Genomic DNA, 16,874 nt, shown 5'->3' with positions numbered 1-16,874 from the left:
AGAGTGGCCTGCTCCTCCTCTTCGTGGGGTCACTTTTGCCGCCCTCTTTCCAGCCTCAGGGGGGTAGGAGCTGAGGTCTGAGGGAGCCTGTGCCATGCCCTGGACAATCACTGGTGTCCCAGGATACTCAGCTTCCAGTGCAAACAGGAAGGCACCAAAAGCTTGGACATACTGGGGTGGAAATACTCTCATTCCCAGGGGAATGTCAGGCAGACAAACACATGTATAGACAGACAAATACCCGAATACCCTGTGACAGTATGTTCAGGCAGGGAGCACCCCAACACGGCTGTCAGCCCAGCCAGGGTCAGGCATTGCCAGCTGCTGCCCCAATAAGGGGGGTGGGAAGGGTGGGGGGGCTCATATCAGTTTTCCTTTCCCATGTAGCCCTGTCAAGGCACCATAGGCTGGAGAGCAGGGCACCGAGGGTGGCAGTGCCTCTGCTCATGGTGTGTGGGCAGCCCCAGGCACTCACAGGGAACCCAGCTCCATCCCTGGGGAGGAGCAGGTGTCTGCACTGAGGTGGCTGCCCCAGGTGGGCAGTGCCTGAGCTCCAGGCACAAGAACGTTCAGTGAGAAAAAACGAGGGGCAGGGAAGGCTTTCTTTGCCGTGGAAGACAAAGCAGGAAACTTGCTCCAATGGCAGGAGGCAAGAACAGCCTTGTTTGTCTGAGGAAACAGGGATGTGGATTTTGGGCACTATCAAAGAAAGGCAAGAACAGATGTCACCTCTGCAGGACTTGGTTGCGAAGCATACAATCTACCCCAATGAACAGGTTCAATGAACAAGCAGCTGTGTGGGGAGCCAGCCCGGCACAGCTGGCTTGCCCTGCCACACTATCACTCTGCTGCCTTTCTACCTGCCATGCTGGCACCTGTCTGCCTGCTACCCTGCTTACCATCTGTCTGCCTGCCAGGGTCTTACCTCTGTCACCTCTGTTGATGTCCACAGCACTGCTCTCCGTGCATTCATCTGGCCTTGGCCATTCCCAGGGACGGAGGCACGCCGGGAATTTTTAGGGAACTGCTTTGATAGTGGGTGGGACAGATCCCCTCAGCATAACCAGATATGAAAATGGCATTGAAACCTGAAATAACCAGACAACCCACCAGGTGCAAGAGCAGGGTTTGCTGTGGGGCAGCAATAAGTTCCCCACAATTTAATGTCAAATTTTCATTATTATTACAGCCTGTGTCACCACCGTGATGGGGCCACAGCAGCAAGGGACCAGGTTAACCTGCCTGATCTCAGGAGAGATCTCTCAGGAGCCCAAACTCCCTGCTGTGCTGGTGTCTTTGAATCACCCCATACCTGCATAAACACAGAGAGTTTAATCTCAGGTAAAGCTGGATGAGGATGCTGGTCACCAGCATGCCTGAGACACCTGAAGACTCTTGTCTGTATTTCTACATCCCCTGCAGCTGGTGTGGGCATGGGCTTCAGCTCTGTGACTCAGGGAGACATGGCCTTCCTCCAAGGAGAGACACAAACTCTCAGGAAAGACAGGGCATGCTGGCACCCAGCCCAGCTGGGCAGAAAAGCTTGTCCCCACCATGAAGCAGGGGAAACAATCCCTGGGGGCAGAGTGGAATGTGAGTACAAAGAGGAGGTGGAGAGTGTATTAGTCACCCAGCAGTGCAGGGGACCTCCACTTCCCCAGACAAAGGAGAGAGTTTTTCTAATCTATCTCTTCCAACAAAAGGCTCGGAGGTGGGGCCACCTGGGTGAGGGTTGCAGGGTTGAATGAGGGATCAAAGGAGACACTGGAGCTGGAGAAGTAACTCACTGGTGGCTCTGAGAGGTGGAATTTGCTGGTTGTGGGACTCAGGGCTTCTCAGTGGCTTTGTAAAATATGAGCACATCTGGGAGCTCTGGTGGGCGGCCCTGCAGCTCCATATGTGGTTGGGGAATAACAAGAAGAACACAATGAGCCTGTAGACACTGTAACAGGCTGCAGTCCAAAGGGAGGAGTTAGGGACGGGATTCTCTGCTCCCATCTGCGAGCTCCTCAGCAAGTGCCCGGGGCCATTCAATCCAGAAACATTCAACAATTCTGGGATTGGTCCAGTGCAGGCCAGCCCTGAGCAATGCACAAACAATCCCACAACATACTCCAGAGCTGCTCCAGCACCACGTTGGCCTCAGCCCTGGCAGAAGCCCCAGGAGTCCTGACTTGCTCCTGAGGGAGCACTGGAAGCCAGTGGGGTTCCTCTGCAGAGGCACTGTCCTGGTTTAGGGCAAATTTGGGAGAAAACTTCCGAAAGGGGGCCCCCCAGAAAACAAACCCATACGGCCCCACCCCCAACTGGTTTGGGAAAAAATTCCTCGGAGAGAAGTGGAAAGAACCTGTTTATTTAACAGGCAAAGCACTCCCCAGCACAAAAGCTTAACAATACCAGACAAAAAAACTCATTCACCGCTCTGAAGAGATGACAAATTCAGAAAGTCTCTCCTGTGGATGGTCGCTCTGTTATCAATCCCTCCGGCACTGGGAAAGGCTGCTGCCCAGAGCAGGCCCCCACAGGCCACAAAGTGCAAGCTCTCAGTGCTCCCCATGTCCCAGTCCAGAGCAGGTCTGAACAGTTCCAAGAAAAGGGAAAGAAAAAAAGACAGTGCAGGGAAAACTCTGCCTCAGCCAGCTAAACCAACTGAAAAGCAAAGGAGCTCTCTGTTCTGCTCCATCAGTGCCCAGACAACACAGTGCAGCACAGAATGTGGAGCAGTGTTGCTTTTAGAAGAGCGAGTGCAGCCTCTGATAACAAACTCTGTGCTTCTTCTTCTCCCCACCTTTGCTCTCAGAACCAGTCTCGAAGGCAGAGAATATAACATCCAGCATTAACAGAACAGATGACTGGGGATACAAGCATCAAAAAGTCACCCTAGGACAGGCACTCAGACCAGGAAACCATCAAGGACAGAGACGGGCTGGCTGGAGGGAAGCCTGTAGCAGCCAGGACATTTGGGACAGCATGAGGCTGCAAAGGTGCTCCCAGAAGGAGCACAGCCCCCATCTGCCTCTGAAGCACAGACCAAGGAATAAAGGCAGGGACTTGTTCCTTTGGTCTCAGGTTGGGCTGAGGCTGCTCACAGGTCCACAGGTTGTGCTCCATGAGAGGAATCCCCCAGCCCTGTTCTCAATCTAGATCCCAACCCCACTCCCATTCCCAATCTCAGCTCTGCCTGGGAGCTGCACTGGAGGCACAGTCAGAAAAAGGAGTGGGAAGCTGCTCCCAGGACTCTGTGACTCCAGTCAGGACCCAGACTGATGAACCCTGGGACTCAGCTGAGGCATCAGGTGTATTTTTCAGCGAGTGCAGGGCAATGCAGACCACTGTGCAAGCCCAGAGATGCCTTTTCCTCAGGGGCCTGCAGGCAGGGTGAGCCCTGCACCAACCAAAGGACTTGGACACCCAGGCTTCCCCAGCTGCTGGGGCTGACTTCCCAGTATCTTGTTGCCTTGCATGGTGGAATCATAACACTGTGTGGGGTATCAGGAAACCTCCCAGCTGCCTGAACTGCTGTTGGGTCTATCCTACATTCCAGCAGAGATGTGTGAACCTGGACCCAGAAAGTTGCTTTTGCTCAGGGTACATTTACCCACATCTCCACCTGCACGAAGTTGGAGTCAGACAGGACTGGAATGGAAGCAAGGATCTGTCAGGAATTTCTGGGGATGCCCACACCAGTCCCAGCACTGAGTAAGGCCGTAGCACACACATATGAGGCATTTTGGGGTGTTTTTGAGTCTGTAGCCAGTGAAGCTGCAAATCCAATCAGTATTTACACTGGCAGAGTAAAAAAAATAAGAGAATGCAACAACCTCCCTCAGTCAGGAGTGAGCTCCTCAGGAGTGCAGCTCCTGCTGAACCTCTGCACCCTGTGAGTGGGAGCCCACTGATGTATTCCAGCCTCGGCTCCAAGCCCAGATCTTGTCCTCTTAGAGACATTGAAAGTCTGGAAGGATCTTGGTGTATCCAAGGCTATAATCCCCCTCCTGGCAAGGATCTTTGCCTGGAAGGAAAATCAAACCCAAGTACAAATCTCTATTCTTGCCTCACTTTCTAAACCCTTTTATGTCTCCTGTTTTCCAGGACAGTGTCTGTGTGATGCAAGCCCTGAGGGGGTCCATGGGCAGAGATCCCTGTTGTCCTGGCATTGAACCAGCCAGGAAATAAGTGGCTTTTACAGAAAAGCCCCATTGGTTTCTCCTGGTTGTTTTTCCCAGAGCCCTCTCCTGCCAGGACAGAGGGTCAGGAAGTATTGAGGCACAGGGCAGCCCCTCAGGCTGGCAGCCGTGTTCCCACAGCCCTGGCACGACAACTGACGAGCTCTCTGCCCAAGCTTGTGACATGAGCCTGTGGATGCTGGCACAGGACAGGACACCTGCCAGCAGAACATCTGTCCCCTATGCTGTGGCCCCAGGGCAGAGGTGTCCTTGGCACATGGAGGCCCAGGGTCATGGTCACATCCTGTTGGCTCCATGCAGCCACTGCAGGCTCACCTGTCCCTAAGCCTGGTGGGACAGGTTGGCTGAACACGAGCAAAGCACATGACATAAAGGAAGGGACCACCACATGCAGATCCTCCTGGGCAGCCTTGTGGCAAGAGGCTGATCCCCATCCTCAGCGTGAGGGAGGGGATGGTGGTGGGGTGGGGACAGAGCTGGCAGGATGGAGGGGAAAATAATCTTCTGCTTGGAATAAAGGAGGGAACTGCTTGTCACTTTTCTTAAACTGGCAAACACTACCCACAGGCTCCAATTCCTAGTGAGAAACCACATTTTGAGCAATCTCAGCTCATCCCTGAAATAAACAGGGCCAGGAGACTTCTTCTCCTTTTTAATGCCTTTACTAAAAGTGATCAGCTCAGGATTGGGCGGCTCGGCAGGGCTGCAGTCCCCATCGTGTCTCCCAGGGCGACTCAGAGGAGGAGGATATGCGCAGCTCTGTCCGCTAGGGGCAGAGCTGGGGGATCCAGGCCTCGTGGGAGCCTTTAGGGTGTGGTGTCCCCGTCAAATGTTGGTTTTCTCAGCTCAGTGCGCCCAGTCTCACCGCCGGGGACGACTCCCGTGGTCAGGGCGAGAGGGACTCCGCATCTCTGCAGGCTCAGCACTCGGCTCTTCACGTCTAGACATCACTCCAGTCTCTCAACTCTTATTTGGCTCCTTGTTTTTGGGGTTTTCTCTGTGCCTTTGGAGTCGGGGTCCCAAAAAAAATGCTGGTCTTGGAGTCACTTTGCATAACCCCCCCACCCTCTCAGGTGTCTTCACTATGCTGGGAAGAGTACACCTTAGCCTCGGGGAAGGGCCATTACCTCGCCCTAGCCAGGGCTTTTACTAATACAAAAGGGGGGATAAGCTACAACGACCCGTGATTACAATAACAAAACACGCAGAACCTTGGCAGGGACAGAGATCTGGCTGCCTTTTTGTAACTTTTTCTCACAAAAAAATATTAACCGAATTTTTGTTCATAACAATCCCCACAAGCACTGATGTGGCTCCAGGGTTTTTGGGGTCTCCCCAACCCCGGCTGCCGTGGACATCCCAGACAGTGAAGTCCAGTTAAGCACAACCTGTCTGGGCCCCTCATGCAAGCTCCTAGCTGGCAATCTAAGCAAGCTCAGCTCTTAAGTGATTTTAAGAGATCAGCTCTTTGGTGATTCTCAGCTCTTTAGTGATTTCAGCTCTTTGCTTGCTAAGTGCCTTTGGCAGACGCAGGGAGAGAGAGGAGAAGGCTGTGTGAGGTTCTGCAGAGGTGTCTTTATTGGTATCTTCTGCAAAGAGTCCCAGTGACAGCTCTTCTGCCAAACTGGGCAGAAATAAGGGTTTATATAGGGTATAGGAGTTTTGGGAAACAGTCCAATAGTAAGGGTCAAGGCAAAAGTGACCTATTGTTTTACAGGGATAACAAGGGTTTGAGGGCAGAAGAGGGGTTCCTCGGGTCCAGTCACCATGACCAGGCATTTCCTGTCTTAGGGAACTGACTGCCAGGGAGGCCTTGCAGGCCCTGTGCCTGCTACAGCACACCAGGTAATGGCCATGGTGAGCAGCTGGGCCATGCACAGACTGAGACCTTGCCTGGCTTTCAGGGCAACAGACTCACTGAAGCGGCCCATGGCCATCACCACAGCCCCATGGAGACCCACAGGAAGAATTAACTCCCTGGGGGAGGCTGAGACACCCAGGCTGTCCCCATTGAGCCCCACCAAAGCATCAGAGGGCTCTGACTGAACAGGGTGCTGTTGGGGGCAGCTGAGGGGCTCTTCTGCTAACCCTGCTACTCATCACCCAGAAGCCTGAAGTGAACACACCTTGGGATTCTTGCAAAGGTCCGTAAGTGACAAGGTGACAGGCAGCAGGGCGTGGGGAGGTAGGCCACGTGGGAGTGTCTTCTCTTCCTGAGGTGGGTACAAGCACTATTGTCCACTCTCCCCCAAAACCCACATCTTTTCTGAAATGAAGTGGTTTCTTATTCCCCAGTTATTTACATTTAACCTGGCTTTATGAGAGATTTATGTTCCTTGAAGTTCCAAACAGAACCTATTACTGCATGCTCAGCTATTGTACTGATCTGCAAGGAGAATTCAAGTAACCTGAAAAAAGTGGTTTATATAGGCATCTCTGCATCAGCTCTTCTGTGCAGTGAATTTGCTCTTTTCCCATTGCTGATGCATGGAGAAATTCTCTGCCCACAGGTTTCCTCAAATCCCTAGAGTTGTTAGGGAAAAGAAAACATTTTAGGAGGGCTCTGAGCATCTCCCACCCTTGCACTGTGCCATAGCAGCAAGTTCAGGAGCGAGGAGCATCTCTGTTAGGGCATAAGCCACCTACCTATTGCTATACTGTAGATCTCCAGCAGCAAGCCCCAAGCCAACCAGCTGACGCTGCTCCAGCACCCCTTTCTTGAGCTCTGGGAAAGGATACAGGAAGGGGTTCCATTTTGCACTGAGTAAAATCATCTTTCTTCCCTCTGATGCTGACAGTTGGCTTGAGGACCAGTATCCCATGGAGGGCTTGATTTGCCAGTGGCAACATTCTGTGCCTCCATGCTGCAGCACATCACTGCAGTGGGAGAAGTTGTCCCGTCCTGTCCTAGGGCTCCTGCAAGTCTTTGGCATCAAACTATACTTGTTTGATCCAAGACCCCATACTGGAAACTCAGCCTGTGGGAATGGAAAGGTCTCTTATCTTCTTTGGCAGGACTTCAATAAAAAACAGTCTCCCTGTACATGTGGGGCTTGCTGGTGGTGTGCCCCCCAGCCATGAGGTGGGGAACACCAAGAAGAGCTGTCCTGCAGCATTCCCTCTCCTGCCCACCCTACGTAGAGTCCTTATGGGGAAAGCTCTGCATCACAGAAACTGTCTGTCTTGTCTGCACTCCTTGTTTTTGCCTCTTTTCCCATTGTTTTCCAACAGGAGCCACGACAGCAGCCCCAGCACACTGGCTCAGATCTCTCAACAAGCCTGGAGCAGTCCTTTGTCAATACAGCGACTGTCCTAACAATGCTAAAGTTAAATTTGTGGCCCTGATAATGGATTTTTTTTGTGACAGATGGTCACTGCCTCCATGCAATGGTACACAGCCCTAAGGACACCCCTCCAGCCAGCAGGCTCATTTCCAATCCTTTACACATCACAAAATGCAGCAAGAAATCTCAGGAGAGCTATTTCCTTTTCTAGAGTTGAGGGCTCCAGCCATGGCTGACACAATGTGCACTGTCTTCCCAGCCATAGTCCAAATGGCATTTTCCCACCAACTGGACAGCCAGATCCTTCCCTGCCTATTGGGATCCCAGTGTGCAGCCTCAGCCAGCTGACTGCTGGAGGTCAGGAGATGACTTGAAGCCACCTATGCTGGATCCAGACTGGAAGAGCATCTTTTGTTCCTGGACAAGGACTTCCAGGTGCCCCCGTGGTGACAGAGCCAAAAACCAAATGCACTGCCCAGGGGCTCCAGCTCTCAGCTCCTATTGCCCTTGGGAACTCAGTAATCACATGCTCCCAGGCCTCCCAGGACTCCCAGTTGTTGTTGGGGGCAGAGGAGCCCTTCTGAAGGGAGCACTGAGGATGTCACAGGCTGTTGTTATTCCTGCCTTCTGCTGTCACTGCTCCTGGTACTGGAACACACCCCTTGTGTCCAGCAGAGCAATGCCAGCATGATGCATAGGCAGGGCAGGTGGTGGCACACTCAAGCGAATGATGGCACAGGCAGACAGGGGCACACAGAGCAAAGGTTCATTTCCCATCACTATGGCAGGGAGGGCAGTGTGAGGTACCCAAAGCAGCCTGGAATGCTCCTGACTGGCTGCAGGAGTCCTGTTTCAGGGCTGGCAGCAATGGACCTGCTGCAACATAGGGGCCGGAGAGCGGGTGCTGTGACCCTTTGCAAAGGCTCAGCCAAGGGATCTCTCCCATATTGCCTCACAGCCCTGGGTGCTTCCTGGCAGTATCCCTCCCTGTTCCTGATGCCCAGACCCTGCAGGATCCCCACCCAAACCTGCTGACATCTGGGCAAATAGAAGAAGACCTTTCCTAGCTGCTGAGAGCTCCCACTTTGGGCAATCACCACTGGGACCTTGCTTTCCCAGAGACAATCCCTTAGCATCCACCTCCCAGCAAGCCCTCCAGCAGCCAGACTTTTCTCTTTCCAGCAAAACTGAGGCTCTACAGGGCTGCCCAGAAACAGGGATGAGCTTTGTACAGCTGCAGCGAAATCACCTTTTACTGTTGAGCTAAATCACACCCTGGCCAGGAAATAATTCAGCTTTAATCAATTTATTAATCCCATTTTTTCCCAGATTTAACCCTCCTGCTTCACCACCATTGCCCAACCCTGAGCCTTTTGTATGAACTGTCCTCCTGAATTCCTGGTGCACCCCAGGACTCCCCAGCTATCTTAAGAGTTTTTTCTCAACTCAGAACTCAAAGATGGAAATCAGATTATCCAAAACCCTGACAATGAAAAACCTCTAACATTTATGACTGCCAGAGATTTTCACAGTTCTACTTTTCAGGTTTTGGATATATCTGCAGAACTGGAGTTTTATTTGTCTTTCAGGAGAAACTCAAGCTTCTGAGCTGATTGTGGGATGCCACCATCTTGAATGTGAGAAAATCATGTGTTGTGGAGATCTTAAAAAGCCCTGGGGAGCCTCATTCATTTCATCCTCCTCCACGTACTACCAACCAATGTGACTGATGTGCAGCTGGATGCTCCCAAGGATGCATAGGGATCTCTCCTGCTGCAGAGGGACACCCTCAGACATACCCCAAGGCTGCAGGTATCTAGTCCTGTCCCAAAACAGATACGTCTTTGGGTCTGTTAAGGCCACTTCAGGCAGGTCAGCTGGCTTTGTGCAAACTTCTGAAACATGAAGAATGTTGCTTCAGCACAAAGCAAGTCTGGGACAGCGCCACAGCCCCCCTGGCACAGCATCACACTCAGTGCTGGGCAGGGTTCCAGTCCATTCTGGAGCCCAGCTCCCTCCTTCACTAACACTGGTCCAGAGGAGGCCACAGAGCTGCTCTGAGGGCTGGAGCCCCTCTGCTGTGGAGCCAGACTGGGACAACTGGGCGTGTTCACCTGTAGAAGAGAAGGCTCCATGGAGATCTCAGAGCCCCTGCCAGGGCCTAAAGGGGCTCCAGGAGAGCTGGAGAGGGACTGTGGACAAGGGCCTGGAAGGACAAGGGGGGAATCGCCTCAGTGGTTAGATGGGATATTGGGAAGAAATCCTTCCCTGTGGGTGGTGAGGCTCTGGCAAAGGGTGCCCAGAGCAGCTGTGGCTGCCCCCTCCTGCAAGTGTCCAAGGCCAGGTTGGACAGGTCTTGGAACTGCCTGGGACAGTGGAAGGTGTCCCGGCCCATGGCCAGGGGTGGAACAAGATGGACTTTAAGGTACCTTGCAACTCGAATGATTCTATGGTTCTGATCTGGAAAATATTTTTAAGAAAAGGTCCCATGACAAATATTCTCTGCTGCAGGACAAGAGAGCAATCAGGACCCTCACCTGGGATGACACCAGTTAAACTCATTTCTGAGGCTGAAGTAGATTGCAGAGGTGATTGAGTCAACACTAGGGGAAAGGAAATAGAGAACAGCTGTGTTCTGGGATGATCTCAGGCCTTCAGGGCTGCTAATGCTTCACTCAAGGCCACGGCCCTGCCCTTTTAAGATACATTTGTGCTTTGCTCCCAGGACAAAAGGAAAAGAAAATCCTACTAAGGTTCATTCAAAGGAAACTGGCAGTGACCTCTGTGCCTGCAGGGAGAGGGCCATGCCCAGGGAGAGCATGGAAAGGATGCTTGTCCCACCTCCTGCTCTCAGGTTTCAACAGGTGACTTGGATGAAACTACTGAGTGCAAATTTTCCAGTTTCATGTGGATTTTAGTTTTATGTGAGGTGGAAGAACAATCATGGTTTCATGGGCTAATGACAGGTGCTGCAAGGAAACACTATTCTGTTGTGGGGAAAAGCTTTCTTTACCGGAGTAATTTCTTTCTGCTCAAAGTCCCTGGGCAGGGCTGAAGTTAAACCCTCAGAAGAGAAACTGCATGAGTGTGAAATTTGGCAGCACCTAGGGATGCAGGCAGCTTGCCAGAGACGCTCAGCAGACACTCATCTCCTTTCTGAGGAGCAGATGGTGAGGTTCAGATCTCAAACTCCCTTGCACCAGATGCTGGAGCAGCTGCCCAGGTTGGTGTGTCCTCAGGGGAGCTAACATCAACCTAGGTGTGTGCAGCTTTTGTCAGGACAGACATGCTCCTGCCTGGTGTGTATCAACCAGACAGGAGCTGGGCAGAGGCTGCTGTGGATGGGCATCCACATCCCGCTTCCAGTGCATCCCCTTTCTGCTCCAGCCCGGTCCCCCTCCTGCCAGGGGGCCATTGTGTCCTTGGGACTGCACTGGCAAGGTTTGGGCAGTGGGGGTCTGTAGAGTGCCTTAGTGAGACAGCACCAAAAGCTGTCCCTGTGTTGGACCCACTACCACCCACAGCTGAGCCCGCCAGCAATGAATGGGAGGGTCCTCTGGGATAATGTTTTTAAGAAAGAGTAAAAACCACTGCACAGCCCTGCAGATCCTAGTTCAGCGGAGAGGGAGGGGAGGAGGTGCTCCAGGTGCCAGAACAGAGACTACCTGCAGCCCATAAGACAGCTGTGCTCCTGAAACCTATGGAGGTCCATGGTGGAGCAGATACCAACCTGCAGCCTGTGGAAGATCCCACACCTCTGCCTTCCCACGGCACGAGCCTGCTCAGCCTCTGAGGGCTGGTTTGAGCACCAAACTGGTGCTGGGAGCCTGCTTGACTGCCACTGTCTCCTACCCTCACCTTGTCATGCAGGAAGACTTTATGCATCTTGCTAAAGGATTCAGCTTCCATTTCCAACACGTCTCTCTTTGGAAGTGAGCCCTGAGATCAGCAATGTCAGTTCTTCTGTGGTTTGGGGGGGTGCACAGTGAAAGCAGGACTTCCCTAACCCAGGGTCAAGAAGAGCTGCCAGGCAGCTGCCACATCCCCGAGGCATGGAGTGCCTGAGCCCTGCGCCAGGCTGCAGGTGCTGCTCAGGCTCCTCCTCCTCTCAATAATCTGCCAGGACCATCACTCCTGAGAGGCAGGGAGAGGATAGATACCTGGTTCTGTGGCTCAGCAGTGGGTTGCTACACGAGGACAAATGTTTCCAGTGTTTGGAATAACTCAGGTCTCCTGGCAGTCACTGGACCAGGCACTTGCTTGGGCCCCTAGCAGTAGCTTTAAGCTTTCAGGTGGGATCTTTACAGGTTCAAGTTCCACTTGCTTAAAAAATAATGTCAGAATCCAGCTGGAGCCTGTGCCAGCCACATTCCTGGCAGCCACATCCCTGGCTGGCACACATTGGTCTCCGAGATAAGCCTGGAAGCAGCCAGGAGTAACACAGCTGTGATATTCTCACCATGCCCTCCTGCCACCCAGTGGTGTCCATGAATGAGGAAGGTGACAGCAACATATGGGACACTTTCTTTGAGCCCTCTCCCTGTCTCCAGGTGTCTTCAGCTTGGGGGTGACCTGAGCCAGCCATGATTTTCTGATTTTCACTCTTCAGTAGATTCTTCCTCTCTGTACTTGTCAAAATCCCTGGATTGCAGGGCAGGCAAACCTCCAGAAGGACCATCCCTTATCAGGGAGCTGCTGCTCCCCAGCACTGGGAGCTGCCTGCTTCAGGATGGGTTGGATCTGGCTTTACCTTCACTTCATGCACTGGAAGAGCTGGTGGCTCCATCACTCTCTGCTGGACTGTCCTGAGTTTGCCAATCCCCAGTTGCACCTTCTCTGGCTGGAGGGACCAGTACTGCTTAGACAGGAAGGGTCCTTCCCAACAGTTTCCCAGGAGTCCTATGGCCATGTGATGCCTCCTGGCAGGGCCCAGCTGTCCCTGCTGCCCCATATGCCACTGCACCACCCTGGTGCATTCCAGGGGGCAGGATCAGTCCCCTCATGGTCCTTGCTGCCATGCTAATTGTTCCTACAGCCAGCTCCCACCTCACATCCCTCCTGGGCTGAACAGGATATCCACCACAGAGCAGAGGCATACTACTAAGCATACTACTATCCCACAGGCTGGCCCAGACCTTTGGGGTTTTTCACAACAGTGATGTACTTTCCATTGCTTTAAAAAATAAAATCCCCATAATAAAAACTCCAGCTAATTTTATCCCCAGCCTGTTTTTTCCAGGCTGCTGCAGGATGAGGTGCCTCCCCCAGCCTTGTCTGGGGGGTTCACTGTGCAGCACCAACAGTGCTCATGTGTCCAGGGTGTCTGGGGGCATTGGAGGGGAGGACATTGAGCCCCAGCAGCTGGTTGGTTGCCCATGGAAGGCCTCTTTCATCTTTGCCTTGCTGGAGAGCCAGGAATCAGAGGGAACAGTTTGGTGTGATGAGAGCAGGACCACAGTGCAAACAAAGCCACAGTGTGAGTATGGTCACAGTGTGAGCATGAATACATGTGACCATGGACAATGCAACCCATAAGCATGATGTGGGCACCGATACAGGATGAGCATGTACCTGGCACGACCACAGTCACAGTGTGTGCACAGATGCCATGTGCATGTCCACAGGACAGCCTGGCACAGCGTGTGCATCTACAGCCACAGCTGTGCTGCTCTGCGCATGCCCTTATATGTGCCTGGGGTAGTGGATTTCTCCAGCAGCGCCTGAATTGCTGAGTATCTCCTAAGCACTGCCATGCACACTGGTGCAGCGGTGTTGTGGCAGTGTTCCCCCATCCATCTGTCATTGGAGGGAGTCATAAGCATGCTCACAGGCAGTGCTGGAGCACCCAGCAGCTGTTGAGCTGTGGCAGTGGTCAGCCAAGGTGGCTGTCACAGTCTGATACTGGCACACACCAGCCATTTCTCAACGCTGCAGCTGGTCTGGCAGCTGAAAGGATGGGCGAAAGTTCCCTGGCCCTGAAGGCATCACCCTGGGGCCCCCAGCCAGCAGCAAGAAGGCAGAAGGGGCCCAGGGGGCTGGGGACCTTGAAGAAGGGATCCTGCTCTGCAGACCCACAATCCCATCCTGAGGCTAGCACACCAGCATCCTATGAGCAGAGAGAGCTGCCAATCCCACTGAGAGGCAGGAGGAGGAAAAGCAGCTCAGGCCTCCACTAAAATGGTGGAAATCCATGGAATACTACAGGAACTGGAGAGTGGCTCCAGCTCCCATTGTTCCCAGGACATGGTGCAGTCACATTGGGAGCTCTGCCCCTCCTCAGACCCTCGAGGCACAGCTGTCCTGCAGGATGCAAAGCAATTGGGTCATTTCTGGGGGTGTTGGATCCTGTGGGATGAGCTGCTCCAAGCCTCACAGCCCCAACAACTCAATTAATTTTTGCAATACTTAACTTTTTCATAGCCCCTTTAGTTTCGTAATTCTGGGCTCCCTCTGGAGGCAGGTGCTGCACAAAAAACTGAGCAAAGCGAAGAAGGCTGAGGACCCTGGAGAGAAATAAACATCCTCTCCTAAAAGTATTACTTAAAAAAGCTGGGTTCTTTTTGTTTGTTTGTGTGTGTGTGTGTGTGTGTGTGTGTGTGTGTGTGGTTTTTTCCCTCCTAATTCCTTGATTTTAGGAAGGCTAAGGAGATTTATGACTTTTTGGGACTTGGCAGTGATGCAACAGTCTAGTCATCCAAGGAAAATATGAATAATGGTTGGGTTTGGGAAACCCCCTTAGGATTTGGGACAGAGAAGCAAAACAGGAGCTGACAAGTGCAGATGTCCAGGCAGTGCAGAGTGTGAGACACTGCAGGAGTGAACCTGCAGACCTCCCCAGAATCAGCCACATGCCTCCAGCTGTCATGGGTGCAGGGGTGCCAGGGATGCTGCTGGGGTGCTGGGTCCCTCTAACCCAATGGGAAAAGCCTGGCAGCCTGGCATGGAGAAGCAGCTGCAGGCACTCACCAGCCAACAGTGAGGTGTTGGCATTGGTGCAGCAGCACCAGTACCACAATGTCTCTAACAAACCCAAATGATTTCCTTCCTAAGCCATCAATACTAAATATTTAATGATAGAATTGTTAAATTATTTGGTTATTACCTTCCTGGTCGAACCAGCGGAGGCCTATCCAAACTGGCCAGGGCACAACTATTACATGGGATGGGACACTGGACTCAGAGCCTGGGGTGGCTCCCAGCCTGGCACAGTGAAATGATTGATCCATCCGTGGGACAAGGCCTTGCCCAAAAAGTGGTTCAGCCTGAGGACTAATGAAGGTCTTGGAAGATTTGAAGAGCTAATAGAGATTTTGGAAGGATCCCAAAGAACCATATGCTTTCTGCACAGCAGAACTCATGCTTCCAGAAAGAAAAAAGGGAAGTGTTTAAAATACCTGCACTGAACTCAGTGCAAAGCACTTTCATCTAGGGCTAAATAAAACCTTAGGGGCCATGGCAATTTCTTTTGAGTTTTTTGATTTAACGAATAGGACAAAAGACTGTTTCTTTCCCAGTTTGAGCAGCACCACATGGGAACAGTGATCTTCAGCAAAGAGGCCATACCTGGGGGACCCAGGGCTAGGACATCCTTCTTGCACTGGGCTGTCATCGCTGTCACTCTGCCCTGTGGGACCCATCTGTGGGCATAAAACCATGGATGTAGTTGTGACCTTTGCCCATGGCAGCCGCAGGATGCCTTTGCCCACTAGCAGTGCAGGTGGCTCTGCCTGCCCTCAGATTCTTGACAGGAAGATGTCATAATTTAGATAATAAAAATAGGAATTTTTTTTTTACCTCAAGGAAAAGGGCCAGAGGACATGTCTACTGTCTTCTTGGGCTTGTAGACACTCACAGATATCCTTCATGGGCAGGAATGGTTTTCAGTAGCCAAAATTAACCAAACCTGCCTGCCTGGACATACCTGAGGATGGGTTGTCCCTGGCTGCCCATGACCCATTTGTGGGCTCTCTTAGACCCAAAGCAGGGAAGCTTTGGGGGTAAAAGGAGGGCACATGCCCTGGTGACACTCCACAACAAAAGGACTTGCTACTCCCAATGCTGTCCCCTGGATCCAGCCACAGGGCAAAGGGGGAGTCACGTCTCCCCTGCCCCATGTCCAGGGGGCTGGACAGCAGCAAGACAGGGGAGTGAAATGCTAGGCTGTTTGTGCCTATGGAATAGTCCAGGCTTTCTGCTTTGGTGTCATGCTGGTCCATGGAGGAGAGCCACAAAGATGATTGAGAGGGATGAAGCATTTCTCCCGAGGAAAGGTTGCATAAGTTAGGCTTTCTCAGTCTCAGGAGAAGAGAATGCTCCAGGGAGACCTTAGACCCTCTTCTAGTGCCTAAGGAGACCCCAAGAGAGCAGGCCAGGGGCTTTGGACAAACCCCCGGAGTCACAGCACAAGGGTGAATGGCCTCAAGGGTTAGTGTATTAGGAAGAGGTTCTTCCCTCTTAGGGTGGCGAGGCCCAGGCACAAGTTGCCCAGAGCAGTTGTGGCTGCCCTACGGTGGTATTATTCAAGGCCAGGCTGGACAGGTCTTGGATCTGCCTGGGATAGTGGAAGGTATCCCTGACCATGGGAAGGTGTGGAACAAAAAGGTCTTTAAACATCCCTCCCAACTCAAAATCATCTGGGATTCTTATTCTCCGATTCAGTGGTTCATGTGCCCAGCCCTCATCTACAAACTGAGGATGGGGAAAGGGTCTTTTTACATGAGTGGGTTTTGATGACTCCCTGGGATGTGGCTGCAGCCCAGACCTAGTGCAGGCTCTGGCCCTCCAATTGCCTGTTCCCACCCAGAGCATGATCCAGGAGGAGCAACCAGAGGTGTCCCAATGGCACGGCAGGAAGATGGGGTCACTTCTACCCACCGGCTGCACCCACTGCCACCCGGGTGTCCCACAAAGGGACTCTTTGGGTCTAAGGGAACCCGCATATGTGATCTTCCAGGGTGTTGGCCAAGACCTCAGCCCCTCCTCTGCTCCCTGACAGCTGCTTTTCCAGGTCTGAGTATCTGCCATGTGCTGCTGCCTCCTTGTGTAATGTGTGGGAGTTTAAGTCACGGTCCCTATGGTACACAGCTGCAGAGCAAAGCAGGGATTCTGGGAGCCTCACTCTTCCCCATCACTTGGGTCTCCTGGAGGCAGTATCTGCCTTCAATCAGTTGTACCTTGGAACAGAGCGGGGTGGCTGTGCAGGACGAGGTGAACACCCGCGCCAGGCTGGGATCACAGCCACAGTGAGTCATTGGCTCTGGCAGAGATAGGATGGGACACTGAAGCGGAGTCTGGATGCTGTGCTTGATCCCCTCAGGATGGGAAATGAACCCCTCCAGAAATGAACCATGCTAGTGAGCAGAGGCTCAGCCTCTTCCATACCCTGCAGTGGGGAGGACAGACC

General features: G+C 52.6%; 1 protein-coding gene across 2 annotated transcripts in view; it reads left to right on the top strand.

The window, feature by feature from the left end:
- TMEM141 (transmembrane protein 141) overlaps positions 1-12,638 on the top strand; it is a 28,865-nt gene extending 16,227 nt beyond the window's left edge. For both annotated transcript variants that reach the window (XM_026796369.2, XM_026796367.2), the window contains exon 5: positions 9,061-12,638. In XM_026796369.2, the coding sequence (XP_026652170.2) occupies positions 9,061-9,197 (137 nt within the window). In that variant the 3' untranslated portion in view covers positions 9,198-12,638. The remainder of the gene's footprint in view (positions 1-9,060) is intronic.
- Positions 12,639-16,874: the final 4,236 nt, after the last annotated feature.

The sequence above is a fragment of the Zonotrichia albicollis genome, chromosome 21, assembly GCF_047830755.1.
Source record: "Zonotrichia albicollis isolate bZonAlb1 chromosome 21, bZonAlb1.hap1, whole genome shotgun sequence".
Classification (NCBI taxonomy): Eukaryota; Metazoa; Chordata; class Aves; order Passeriformes; family Passerellidae; genus Zonotrichia; species Zonotrichia albicollis.
Note: the sequence above shows the minus strand (reverse complement) of the source record. Positions and strands in the feature narration are given on the sequence as shown.